The 14,186-nt window shown below is 40.7% G+C and overlaps 1 protein-coding gene across 2 annotated transcripts in view; it reads left to right on the top strand.

The window, feature by feature from the left end:
• The window catches only part of PDK3 (pyruvate dehydrogenase kinase 3), a 73,307-nt gene that overhangs the window by 23,811 nt on the left and 35,310 nt on the right, over positions 1–14,186 (top strand). For both annotated transcript variants that reach the window (XM_019625248.1, XM_019625247.1), the window contains exons 2-5: positions 18–159; positions 3,806–3,877; positions 7,420–7,604; positions 10,245–10,334. In XM_019625248.1, coding sequence (XP_019480793.1) covers positions 18–159; positions 3,806–3,877; positions 7,420–7,604; positions 10,245–10,334 — 489 coding nt within the window. The remainder of the gene's footprint in view (positions 1–17; positions 160–3,805; positions 3,878–7,419; positions 7,605–10,244; positions 10,335–14,186) is intronic.

Raw genomic sequence — 14,186 nt, 5'->3', positions numbered from 1 at the left:
TTTTCATCTCTTCATAGGGAGAGATAATGCGTGCGAGAAAACTTCATACATGTTTCTGCGAAAGGAGCTTCCTGTGCGTCTGGCTAACACAATGAGAGAAGTCAACCTTCTGCCGGATAATTTGCTTAACCGCCCTTCGGTGGGGTTGGTTCAGAGCTGGTAAGTAAATACTGTGGCTTCCAATGGGTGTTCCCATGATGCTCTGAACATTTGGCATTGGGACCATTTCCCTAAAAGTACATGTACTGTTTGTGTGGGAATGAGCCACTCAGGATTGCCGGATTTCCCAGACAATTAAAAGTTGTTTATTCTTTAACTGACAGTTTAAAATTGTCTTAATGAAGATACTTCTAACTGGTACTAGACGCTTTCTTGAGTTTTCAAATTTTAGTTTTCTGCTTATGAATGTGATTGCTCATTGAAAAAAAAAAAGGAAAGTACAGGAAAATAGAAAGGAACAGCAATGCAATGACCCAGGTGAGCAGGTCTGCAGTCCTTTAGATGGGAGATGTTGCTGCAGTCAAGTCTCAGCCGTGCTCATTTTGTTTCTTTTAAAGAAGTTTCTTGGAAACAGTACTTCTTTTAGAACAGATGAACTCATTTAAAGGGACCTCAGATTGGAAAAATATCAGTACCTGCTGCACTGCATTTGGCCTGTGAAAAGTCTGAAAAATCTTAACAGTATAACTTAAAGTTCAATCCGGTATAGCTCTGCTGCTGAAAGCGTGTGTGACTTACTTGAGCAAGTTGCGTTTGGTTTGTGAGCACACTGCCCATTAGGTAAGCAGGGTGAGGCTGGTGAGTGGTGGGATGTAAGAGAAGGTGGTGTATTTTTAGAAAGGTATTTGCATATATATTCGAGAAACACTTGCACGTCTCCTCTGTATTATAAAAAGCAAGGTAGAAGTCACTGTGGAGAAAGCCGGAGGAGTTTGGGAGGCTGGAGACGGAAAATGCTCTCAAGTCAGTACAGAGGAAGTGCTATGGGCACCTGAAGGAGCGGTGCCAGCTGTGGCTTTGTGAGTGGATGGAATTGACAGGGACAGGGAAAGCATTTTAGGGGTAGGGAGCGATGTGGACAGATGCAAGGAGAATGAAACTATTCGTTAGCTTGTGTCTAGGGGGTTAGGGGAGGCCAGGCTGCTGGAAGAGAATGGCCATTCACTAGTCATTCCTCCATAATATCAATTACCATAAATTCTTAGGGCTGAGAAAGAACCATCTGCGAAACATTTTTTGGGGGGTCTTAGAGATACAGTGAGCAGTCCCTGTCCCAGACAAGCAGCAGCTCCTCACTGAGGAAGCACAGGGGCCCTGGAACCCAGGAGAGAGCAGAGAGATGGTGACTGTGGCTTTGATCTCATAGTCATTCGCTTTCTACCCTAAATCCATAGCTTGTTTCAGAAAGAGCAGCAAGTACTTGTTCACGTGAGACTTCTTCATTGCTCCAAGGCCATCATTAGAGATTTCTAGCCAAAAGTATATAAGCACTCTTGGGGGCTACTGTGGTAGGGATTCTAGGCAGGCTAGATGACTTTCAAGTCCCCTGGTCCTGGTGGCAGTGACAGTGAACATTTACTATCACTTATATAAAAGTTTCTTCAGGGGCTTCAAAGCGAATGGCTGGCAAAGTATAAGCTCAAATACTGTGTCGGCTCTTTTCGTGTCTCCTCACCATTCCTCTCCCGTAGCTGTTCTAAACATATACATGTCTTTTCTTCCTTTTTTTAAACATTCAATTTTGAAGTAATTCCCTACTTAACAGAAGGGTTTGCAAAGCTAGCAGCAAGAATTCCCATATGCGTACCTTCACTCAGATTCACAAATTGTTAACATTTGTTCTAGCATTCTCATTCATATTCTCTCTCTTTCTCTCTCTCTCTCTCTCTATCTCTATCTCTCTATCTCTATCTCTATCTTTATCTCTCTCTGTATGATATCCCACACATATATACGGTACGCACATACATATATAATGCATGCACACATTAATTTTTTTCTGAACTCTTGGGTTAGTGGTAGACATCATACCCCTTTACCCCTAAATACTTTAGTATGTATTTTCTTAGAACAACTCTTAGAAAACCACAGTATGAAAAAAAAAAAGAAAACCACAGTATGATTATTAACTTTGGGAATTTAACATGGATCCAGTAATATTTGCCAATATGTAGAACTTGTTCTCATTTCATTAATTATCCTAATAGTGCTCTTTTTTCTTTTTGGTAGTAACCCCCGCCTCCCCAATTAGGAATCCAATTCAGGATCAAGCATTGTGTTTAGCTGTCATTCCCTTTCCCTCTTAAAAGCGGCTCTTACACATAACGGGCCGTGAACCCCACCTCAGTCAGAGTGTGTTGTCCTTGTACTCTTGACCTTCAGGCTAGGAAGCTTGGCATAATCTTTGACTCCTCTCTGTGTATGACTTTGCTCTTTTAGTGAACTATCCCCTTTGGGAAGGATGGGATACTTGCCTAAAATTCTGCTGGCACTGGCAGGGCAGAGGGCATCACCATGGATGGCTGACTGCCTCCCAGGGTGGTTTGACCCGATGTTTTTGACAATATCTAATCCTTAGCCTTATCTGTCCAGAGACTTCAGAAAAATACACCCAACGATGAACACACTTTAGTATCATGCATTGTCACACAGTTCAGTGAGGCTGATTAATAAAATGTCATTTCTGTTTATGTATTTATGTGCTTAAGAGTCATTTTTAGTTACTTAAGTACCCTCATCCTGTATCCAAAGCTGGCTAGTAGGATTAGTGGTAATTAACTGTTAGACATAATTAGAATAAGATATAATTCTTTCAGGACATGGTAAGACCCAAAGCAGGGATCACACACCTCTGAGTAATTGGAATCTCTGAATCCCCACCGGATCCAGCCGGTCCTGCCTGGGTGTAGCCACCACAGTGAAGTGCCTCTCTAAATCCCATTTTTCTGCATTTTCTAGACCTTTATGTTGGACACATCATTTCTTGTACTGGCCCTGATTGAGATATGTAGCTATTCTTAATCCCAAAGCTGTTTCTTGGGGCTTAAGAGGGTTTAATCCTGAGAAGGAACCCTCTTTATTTCTAGTTTCTAAGTTCTTTGCATGCACTTCAGTCTGACACATGTGCATCTGACGATTTATACATACTCTCTTAGATATTCAAACTATAGACTTGGTGTATCAGTTAGGATATGTTTGTAAGCAGCGGAAAATCTGACTAAACCTGGCTTAAACAATGCATTGGCTTGTGTAACTATAAGATCCAGCCATTGGATGAGCTTTTGGTATTGGTTTGATTCAGAGATTCATGAGTTTATCAAGGCCCTGCTTTCCATGGTGTCGGTTTCATCATCAGACTGGATTTCCTCCTGGTGACAGAATAGTTGCAGCAGTTCCAGGCTTCCCATCCACATAGCATGCTGTACAAATGCAGAGCAACTTGACTTTTCGCCCAAGGACTTCAGCAAGTCTTCTTGCTTATCTTACTGGTCTGAACTGAGGCACTATGCCCATTACTGAGCCAATCCCTTTGTTCAGGGATATGCAATGCAGTGACTGGCTTAGACCTAGACTATCGGACTCATTAGGAATTAGGGACAAGAGAAATAGGATTACCCAGAGAAAGTCGGGCCACCCGGGAGCTTTGCGTGGCATCAGCTCCCCCTGAAGCACTTGAGCTGCATTGCGGGGTGGGGGGGAGGGATGGGATGGGTACCCGAGTGAGAATGTGGAGTACTCTAAGGAGGAGGGAAAAGAGGAATGGGTGTTCGGTAGGCAACTAACACAGTTAACTCTTCATTTTCAGGTACATGCAGAGCTTCCTTGAACTTTTGGAATATGAGAATAAGAGCCCTGAGGACCAACAGGTCTTGGATAAGTAAGTATGGTGCCAAACTTCCCTGAAAGGAAAAAGATCTAGGTAAAAAATGTTTTGGTAAAGGGAACTCATGTCATTAAGAACCAAGAAGTATAATTTGGACAAAAGCATTAGGTTTCTTAATGGGTAATGACTCAACATTGCATTTTAAAAAAATTGAGTTAAGAATTTACCAAGTTCCAAAGGAATAATGACACTTCAAGTTATGCTTCATGATCTAATTCTTAATACTTTTTTACTCATGGGGACTCGCTGTAAATATTGCAGGAAATGTTCCACCCAGTGGTGGTTTTGAGAATGCAGTGGACTCTTTGAGAATGTATATACATGAATTTATCTACTCAGCCCTTTACAATTTCAAAAAGGTTTTTCAATGCAATATTACATTTGAGCTCGGAAAAACTATAATTGGTTTTTTTTTGAGAAGCAGAAAACAATATGCTTTTTATATAACAACCTGAATTCTATTGCTGCAGTTATGCACAAAGACCGCTAAATTCTCATGCTGATGGAAAATGTTTGTTTTTCATTTAACCAGAAAGCAGTAAACTTAGCTCCGAGTATGTTTTTTTACCCCCAAGAGAAATCCCCTTCACATTACTTTCCTTCCTGTTTCATGTACACGTGAGTGAATGCATATGGCAAGCCTATTGTGCTGAGGAGTTTCTTTCTAAGTAGAAACCTGGTGCACACAATTGTGAGACTGAACACCTCCCATATAAGTGTTCCATAAAAAGAACTAGAGAAACACCATGTTATACAAGACCTTAGCTCGAGACATTTAACCCAGCCCTCTCATTCCCAGATAAAGAAACTGAGGTCACAGGTGTGAGGTGACGTGCTCGAGATCGTAACATTTGTTAGTAGCAGAGCTGGATCTGTAAACCACATTTCCTTGTCCTTCGTATGTGCCTCTTTACAATGTACCATACTTCCAGAACTGCTGGTTTGAGCTATGAGCAGCTAGCTCAAGTTCAGTTGTAAATTAAAATACAAAGGGGAAAAAAACTCCTGACCTGTTTTCTACTTTGTTTTGTGTAATGGATCTGTGAAGTATGGAAGGGAGGCATTGGCTTAGAGCCCCAGGTGCAGTGTTTTCCTTGCTCTCAGCTCTTGCCGTCATTTAAGATATTAAAATTAGATGAATCGAACCCAGAAGTTTTGTTTTCTCAGAAGTCATTAGCTAGTAACAATTTGTTTGGCCGAGATCCTAAAAATTAGGCCTGACAAATTTTAGGATATAGATTTGGGAACATGGAGGATATTCCATTTCTGCTGTGCAGTTCCCAGAGTCCTGTGTCAGTTTCTAGAACAGGTTGTCAGTCCGATGCAATTTATGGACGTGAGCCTGCTTTATAAACTGCCAAATGCTGGATCCAGTGTGCACAAGATCATAATGATAACAGCTCTCACTCAGTGAGTTTCGGCCACTTGCCCAGGTTCATGCAGCTGGTTAGGAGAGTTGGGATTTTAGAAGCCCGATGCTCCTGGTCAAAGAAGGAGTGAAAGGTGAGTGAGTCATTTGACTCATAGCAGTAGCCTTTTCTGTTCAGCGAGAGGTTATATAGGAGTCACAGGCAGGGAAATAATTTACCTAACGTGAAAGTAGCTTGGAGGACCAGCATGTTTATATAATGATAACGTTTAGAAGAGCCCCAGGAGGTTAGGGAAGTATTCTGAGAACTGAGCCATTAAGACAAATCCTCCCTTCAGGTCAGTTGAGGCACTTGTCTACTTGAATTAATTGTTTCACTTTAGTACTGTGTAATTTATATTGGGAAGAGCATTATGTAAAGAACAAATTGTCCACCATAAAATTTCTTATGAATAAGTTTGACCAAAGTTCAGAATTCATCTTTACTGTCTTTGTATGTATTTATTACAGAAATATTTCATCATTGAGAAAAATAAGACTATTCAGCTAAGTAAAGTCACTCCAAATTTCCACTGCACTGCTAGGGGACAACCACTGTTCACATTTTTTCTTCCATCCATACTTTTAACTAGGCATACACATTTCTGTAAGTATAAGATATGTTTTACAAAAATAACAGTGCCGACATTACCGATCTACACCATTATCAGTAGTTTCACAGTGGTCCATCTACAGATAAGTCATGGGATTCGACCTCCTATCATTGGGGCTTAGAATGCTTTCTAATTTTCTCGCGACTATGAACAGTGCTGTAAAGAATAGCTCTTAAATACAGCTGTTGCCCTTGTCCCAATATTTTCCTGGAATCAGTTCCCGGGAGTGGAATGACTTTCTTGGGCTTTTGATACATGTTGCTAAATTGCCCCTAGAAACGCAGCAGTTATGCTTCCACACTATAGCTGACCTTGGTCATTGTTTGCCAGTCTAATAAGTGGAGAATCGTATTGCATTGGTTTGTTTTGTTTTCCTTTTATTATTTGTGAAGGTGAAATTTTTGGCATTTGCGTTTCCTCTGGTAAATTTCCCATTGACACCAGATCCCTTGCCTAGTTTTCTATTAGGGGGCTCATCTTGTCCTTTACTAAGGAGAGTAAGTTTTGCAAATATATTTTGCCCAGTTTTCACTTTGTTTTTTGACTTTATAATGTATGTCCCTATAAAATTGCTGAAATTCTACATAGCCGTGTTGTTTGTTTCTTCATAGTTTCTGCCTTTGGTGTTAAGCTTAGGACAGCCTTCCTTACTCCAAGGTGATATTTACTCAGCTGGTTTTCTTTTTTCTGTGATTTAACCTTTTAAATCTAAATCTTTTAACCCACTTTTTGGCTTAGGCTTGAAATTGGGATGTGACTTAACTTGTTAGCCAGCTGTCCCAACTAATTTGAGTGTTTCCCTGCTGACTTCCAGTGTCACTCCATCAATATGCTAGATTTTTATATACACATACTCACTCAACATTGGGCCTGGTTCCAAGCTTTTTATTTGGTTCCATTGACTTGTCTTTCTCTTCTTAGTTACTATTCTTAATGTATGTATTTTCCCTCTGCATCTTTATAAAATATACCATAATACTTGAGTAGGTTTGTTTTAATTGTCTTTGTTCTATCTACATTTTATCATTATATTTTACTGCTGTGAGAAATTTATTTCAAAATTGTAATCTTCAAAAGTTTGACATTATTTATTCATGGAAGCAATTGCTTTGGGACTCCCTAATAAATCCTTGGAAATTTTTTTGGATTGTCCTCATGTTGTCAGAATAAATAATAATGTTCTGTAATTATTTATTCAGCAAACATTTATAGAACCTGTACTATATGTAATCACTCATCTAAAAAGTCAGTGGATTCCTAAAAAGGTATTTGAGCATTTTTTCTTTACTAGAACCTTTTATACTTTTTGCATCTCTGAAAGAAGAATTTCCGTAGGAAGTTTCAAACAAAAACATAGGTAATACTTGAGTTTCTCGTGCGTTCTTCCTTGTAGCCTATAATGATAATGATGTCTCTACCTATAAAAATACCGGCAGACCGGAGATGGAGCTGGGAAGTTGATGCATCAGCCATGCGATATAAAGACTGACCACTTTTGTTTCCCTCCTACACAGCTTTCTGCAAGTTCTGATTAAAGTCAGAAATAGACACAACGATGTAGTTCCTACAATGGCACAAGGAGTGATTGAATACAAGGAGAAGTTTGGGTTCGATCCGTTTATTAGCAGTAACATCCAGTATTTCCTGGATCGGTTTTATACCAACCGCATCTCCTTCCGCATGCTTATTAACCAGCACAGTAAGTTGGGGTTTTGGTCCAGTTTTGAAATGGTAACTGGCGTGATTTCTCCCAAATGTTTTTCTGTTGCTTCACTTTTAATTTACAGATCTGTATTTTTGTCTGTAGAAACTTCATTTCTAGTTTCTAGTTCAGTTTTTTTCTAAGTAAATCCTATCTATTAAAGAGCTATTCATTAGTAATTTTTTTTTTTTAGCTGAGCCATCCTGCTACCTGTTTGGCAGCTCAGTGGCAGCTCAGCTCAGGCCGGGAATCAAACTGCTGTTGTTCAGAGCTCACACTCTTGAGCGAGCTCTTAACCAACTGAGCCACTTGGCCGGCCCTCATTAGTATTCTTTGTTAAAGGAAATCCTTGAAAGGCCTGCCTTTTAAGCCTCTGCTGTTACATTCCTGGTGGAGGGGAGGCTCCAGCTTTAATGGCAGCTGGGCAGTCATCTCTGAATACTTTCATGTGTCTCTGAGAGAATGTTCTAGTCTTTATCCAGGATGTTAGGTGTTTCCCCTTTTGGTTTTAAAAACATTGGTCCTGGGAATATTGAATTGGCATGTTGACAATATGAGCAATCAATCTTTTATTTCATAATGATCAGTGAAATCAGATTAAGTGAATTGTTAAACCATAATCTCATCTTGAGAGTTTTAGTCCACTCTCCAGGCTGATAAGCAGATTAGAAAAAAATAACTTAAATTCCCTCCACAAAAAACTTTTTGGCTAATTTTCAGCATTGTCTCTTTGCCCAGTTTCATCATTCTTATGAAAAAGCATCCACCCGTCTAGAATTTAAATCATCCTCTTTGGTGAATCAGAAAATGGGCACTGCATCTTTATTTTACTAATTTTATTTGGATAAGTGAATGTTATACAACAATTAAATGTGGGTTGGCCCAAATGTATATCTTTTAAAAAACAGAAATGCGTGACAATTTACAGAAAATTTGAAGGAAAAATAAAGAACCTAAATACTATTTAACTAAACTACTTAGATAACTACAATTTCTTTTCAACCTAAATATGTGTGTCTATGAATATGTATACATGTTTCGAGGTCACTGACTAAGCTTGTACACTTCTGTTTTTCTCTCACTTAATAAGTTGGAACTTTATGTATTGATTAGCCTAATACCCACATTTGTCATTTTTAAAAAAAAGATTTTATTGGGCTGGCCGAGTGGCGCAATGCTTAAGAACTAACTGGCTTGGGATGCCAGAGGGCGCCGGTTCGGATCCCACATATGAGGGCCAGTGACACTGCCCTCCACAGCTAAGATGCTGAACAACAGCTCAACCTGGAGCTGGGCTGCCGTGAGTCGTCAGCGACGGCGTAGGCTGCAGCCCCTGTGGCAGTGGGTTGCCATGGGCTACCGTGTGTGGCCGGCAGCCAGCGTGAGCGGCCAGCAGCCGCAGTGCGCGGCCATCCAAAAGCCAGCGACTGATCTGCCTCACCCGGGAAGAGCGCAATGATGGTGCCAACTTGGGCCAGTGAAGCAACGTCCTCCACAACTAGACTGAAGAACAAAACGACAGCAACTTGTCTGTTCCCCTTCCCCTAATTCCCCAATAAAAATCTAAAAAAAAAAAATTTTATTGGGGAATTGGGGGAGGGGAACAGACAAGTTGCTGTCCTTTTGTTCTTCAGTCTAGTTGTGGAGGACGTCGCTTCACTGGCCCATGTTGGTATTGTGATCATTGCACTCTTCCCGGGTGAGGCAGATTGGTTGCCGGCCATTGGATGGCCGCTCATGGCAGTTCATGGCAGCCCAGCTCCAGGTCAAGCTGTTGTTTACCATCTTAGCTGTAGCGGGCGCAGCGTCATTGGCCCATGTGGGGTCCGAACCGGGGCCCTGCTGCTCAGAGCTGGCATCCCAAGCCAACTCTTAACCAATGCACCACTTGGCCGGCCCTGTCATTTTCTTTATAACTTAAAATCTCCCCTATTTTATTTAAGCATTCTCCTTTTGTGGAATCCAAGTTAGTCCCAATTTTTGTTTGATTTTTAAAATAAGTACACAAATGCATAAATGAATAAATAAATTTCATTTCAGGTTTCTTTTTTCTTTGGGGTTCCTTTTGGCTTTTATTCAGAAGTAAAATTTTGCTAATCTTGTGTATTATGAAAATATTTGCATGCACTTTTAAAAATACTTGAACAAATACTGTTTGTGTATACGGTACTGAAAAACAATCTCCATGGTAGAGGCATTTGAAATGTTCACAGGAAGACACTCTGCAAGCCTGGCCTAATGGTGCAAACTGTGTTTCTAAATATTTAGTCAGTGTTGGAATAAATGTCTGCAGTAGTACTGAGAAGGTGGGTAAGCTTGGCGAAGGATGAAAGGAATTTTTTTCCTCCACGCCACATTGGGTCGGGAAGAAAGGGTTGGATACCTGGCATGTGTCACTGATTTAGGACCTGCTAACTGCAACTGGCAGATCTTAAAACATGTCGTTCCTCCTTTGTTGTCCCATAGTTGATCACCCATCATTGTATATATTCTGTGACTTTAAGTCACTGTGGGTGCTAAAATGATTCTTGCAAATAACAGAATCCTTACAAAACTTATAAACTTCTATAATTCTCTGCTTGACTATCCCCACCTGCTTTGTTTTAATCTCTTCCCTTTCCTTTTGTGTTTGTTTAGCACTTCTGTTTGGTGATGACACTAATCCTGCTCATCCTAAACACATCGGAAGTATTGATCCCACCTGCAACGTGGCTGATGTAGTGAAAGGTAAGGAGACCACTGTAACGTTAGCAGTTGTATAATAGTTCAAATAGGATTGAGGTGTAATGGAGGCAGCCTGGCCATAGGGTTAAGTTGCTGAGTTGTTTGCTGAGTCATCAGGCCACTCTGGGCCCAAGCCACTTGATGCAAATATGCACCGAAATAGGCAGTTCGGGAAAAGATGGGTAATTCGTAATGCTCGAAATAGGAGTTTCTCCTTCATTAATTGGGCTTTTACTTGTAGTTCTATCTTAAACTGTACACATTTATCAGGTTAAATAAAGAAATTCTAAGTTTTGATTGCCACCATTATCTGAAAATTTCAGAGAATGCAAATCCTTGTTATAAAATTGGGGTAAATTCATGTGCTTGTAAAATTTAAACATCTTTCTGATGTGCACCCCAGGCTTTAGAATCAACATGGCATGTGGGCCTCATGAGGTCACTGTGCATGGAGCTAGACACTGTCCCAGTAGCCTTAGGGTAGGATAGAGCCCTAGATCTATAAGTCCTCAGTGCCCGGGGTATTTCAATCTGAATGGCGGTTTCCTCATTATTCATTTAAGTATTAAGGTCACTCTGTGGAGCCTCCGATCCCCAAAGTGTCTCTTCCCAACATTATATCTCCTACTGTGGCTCTCCTCTCCCTCCTGTAAACACACACTTAAAAGTTTTCATGGGTAGCAGGATGGCTCAGCTAAAAAAATAAAAAAATAAAAGTTTTCATGACCACCTGGTCTTCATCAAGGCTCTTTGGTGCTCATACTTTTTCTGAGCTATGTAAGTAAGTCAGAGGCAGAAGAAGGCCTTGTGTCTGTGGTAAAGCTCTCAGGCCCCCCTCAAGCAGAGGGACCTTTGCTGCTGGAGGAAGAGGGCTAAGGGAGATGGCCCAGTGTGCACAGCCTCCCCAGGAGGGGACCAGACCACACCTTCAGCAGCCATAGCTAAGGAAAACCTATGCTATTTGTTTACCATGGGCATTCTTACACCCGGGGAGGAGGACCCAGGCCTGGGGGCTTTAGTTCAGCCTAGGATTGTCCAGCTGTTCTGGCCTCTATTTAGTTAGGAAACATTGACTCAAATTATCGCAGTTATAAGGCGAATAGGCCCAGCCTCAGCTTCCTAAGAATCTTATAGGATGCTCTCTCACAAGATAACCCTGTGTTTGAGCATGAACTCTGTAGGCCCCCAGTGGGCAAGGGGTGCAGGATCGGTCCTGTCATAGATTGTATGTTCATTAGACCCTAGCCCAGTGGCTTTTAGGAATCAGAAAGCCAGGTTCAGATAGTTGGCTGCCTTTAGAGAAACAGGCACACATTCGTAATGCAGAAGTGCATTATTATATACTATAGGCGTGCCTTTTCTCTTGAATGTAAACAATTTGAGGTCAGGGTTTATGTCTTACACTTGCTTTGTAACTCACGTAGAACTTAGTATGTGCCTGCTAGTTGGTCAGTAACTATTCCTTGGTTGGACAAATTTGAAAGCTTTTGATAATTTACTTTTTAAAATACAGCTTTAACTAGATATTATACAAGTCACCCATTTAAAGAGTACACATAATTTTTAGTGGTTTTTAGTGTATTCACAGAGTTTTGCATCCATCGCCACAGTCAGCTTTATATTTTCATCGCCCCAGAAAGAAACTCCCTAACCATTAGCAGTCATTCCCTCCTCCCCAGCCAACCACAGGTCTACTTTGTCTCTAGAGATTTGCTATTCTGGACATGTCATATAAATAGAATCCTATAATATGTGGCCTTTTGTGACTGGCGACTTTTACTCAGCATAATATTTACAAGGGTCATCCATGCTGTAGCATGTGCCAGTACTTCAGTCCTTGTTTATAGTTGAGGAATAATTCATTGTATGGACAGACCACATTTTGTTTATGCATCAGCTGATAGACATTTGGATTAGCTGGGCGACCTTGGACGTAACCTCTTTGGGCCTCAGTTTTTTCATCTGTACAGTGGTATTATTGGTAATTCACCTATATCATATATGTAGAGCCCCTGAAGCAGTGCTCGCACCCAGTCAGGGATAGAGACAGGCTTACTAGCAGTAGCCCTTGGCCACTGTGCAAGCCGGGTGGCTTCTCCTTTATGCCACTGATTATATAGTAAGTTGGTACCTTTACTTTTGTTTCTGGCATAAATTGTAAAATATTTTTAAAAGTCATTTAGGACATTTATAACACAATAGGATATTTAACATTCAAGACATATTGTTAATTTTTTAAATGTGATACTGGTATTGTGTTATGTTTTTTTAAAGGAATCCTAGCTTCGAGAGAGGTATTTCAAAATATTATGCATAATATAAAATGACATGTAGGATTTACTTCCAGTTATACAGAGGGAGGGCAGTGAAACAGATCGGGCATGTGTTGAAACTCTTGAAGCTAGTAATGGGTACACGAGGATTCATTATTACTGTACTCGGTTCTTTTGCAATTTTTCATAATAAATTGAAAAAACATATTCATTTTTATCGCCTTGTTTCTTCACAAATAGTCTTTCATTAATGTTTAGAGAGACTTTAATCATGAATCAGGATAGCTAGATAAGTGACACTTCCAGGCAACTGTGAGAACTTCTGTAGTGCTAAAGTAAGTCGGAGGCCTCGTGGGAGGGAGTGAGGAGGAAGCTGTTTGGACTTGACTCTTAAGGCGAAAAGAATCTGCTTTTGCAGCAGTTACTGTCTGTACCGCTCTTATTGGGCTTAATTACCTACTACCTGGCCTTGAGCTCTCTAACTGGGCTGTAAAGTTCTAAAGGTCTGCAATTACTCTCATCCACTTTTGCTTCACTCTTCGGGACAGAAGTTTTGTACCAAAAACTAGCTGAAGATCATGTGCAAAACAGTTTAGTCAATATTTTAAAGAAAGAAACTGGAAGTTTATGCCCACAGCCTCCTGCTTTCTTTGTCCTTTGTAGTCAGGATTTCGACCACGGGCTGGATCCCCTCCTTCCTCCCTCCTCTCCTTGTGTTACCTTTTAGCTTTCTTCACTCCTTTCTCCTGCCCTTTTTGACTTTTCTCCCAGCAAGATCACTATGGTACAGTGAACAGAGGTTACTACATCCTCTCATTTATTCATTCCTACCACTTGTTTAGCATAACTTAAAGCCTGGATTCCTGGTGAGACTGTGTCCAATAAAAATCACCCCCAGTCCCCTCTGCCACTCCTAATGCCACGTTCCCCAATACACACGCATGCACGCACACTCTTACCCCCACACCCAGGGCATCTGGAAGAAGGACTGGCACACTCCCCATTCCCCACTGCGTCTTTCAAGCCATATTTTTCATTTCTTGACAGCCTCTTCCCTTCAGGAAAACAACAGTGGAGGATGGTTTTAGATTTGGAAAGTGCATAAACACATAAAAGCAACATCCACAAAATCGACTCTTCTCCATTGCCTTCGTCAGTCATACCTACTGATACCGACAGCACACTAAGTACGCTTGGCTCACACATACTTTCTATTGGGTTGTCAGAAAAGTCATGGCGCATTTTTGTAATGAAAAACACAGAAAAAATACGCCATGACTTTTCCGACAACCCCATAGAATGCCGATGTGCTGCTTCTATCTGGTGAGCTGTATGCTTACTGAAGGTCAGTTATTTGTCCTCAAACCATTGGTATCACTTATATCACCTGTCGTGACTGCATAATTTATTCTTGTGTTGTGTAAACTGAAGCAATATGACTATGAAAAAGAGTCTTACTCCATTAAAATCAAATTGAATGCTTTGGAAAGACCTGATAAAGAAGAGTGTCTTAAAAATGTAATGAAATGACTATGAACAAGGTAACTATTACCGTATTTCCCCATGTATAAGACACTCCCAT

The sequence above is a fragment of the Hipposideros armiger genome, unplaced genomic scaffold (assembly GCF_001890085.2).
Source record: "Hipposideros armiger isolate ML-2016 unplaced genomic scaffold, ASM189008v1 scaffold_620, whole genome shotgun sequence".
Lineage (NCBI taxonomy): Eukaryota > Metazoa > Chordata > Mammalia > Chiroptera > Hipposideridae > Hipposideros > Hipposideros armiger.
This window is presented reverse-complemented; position numbering and strand designations above follow the sequence as displayed.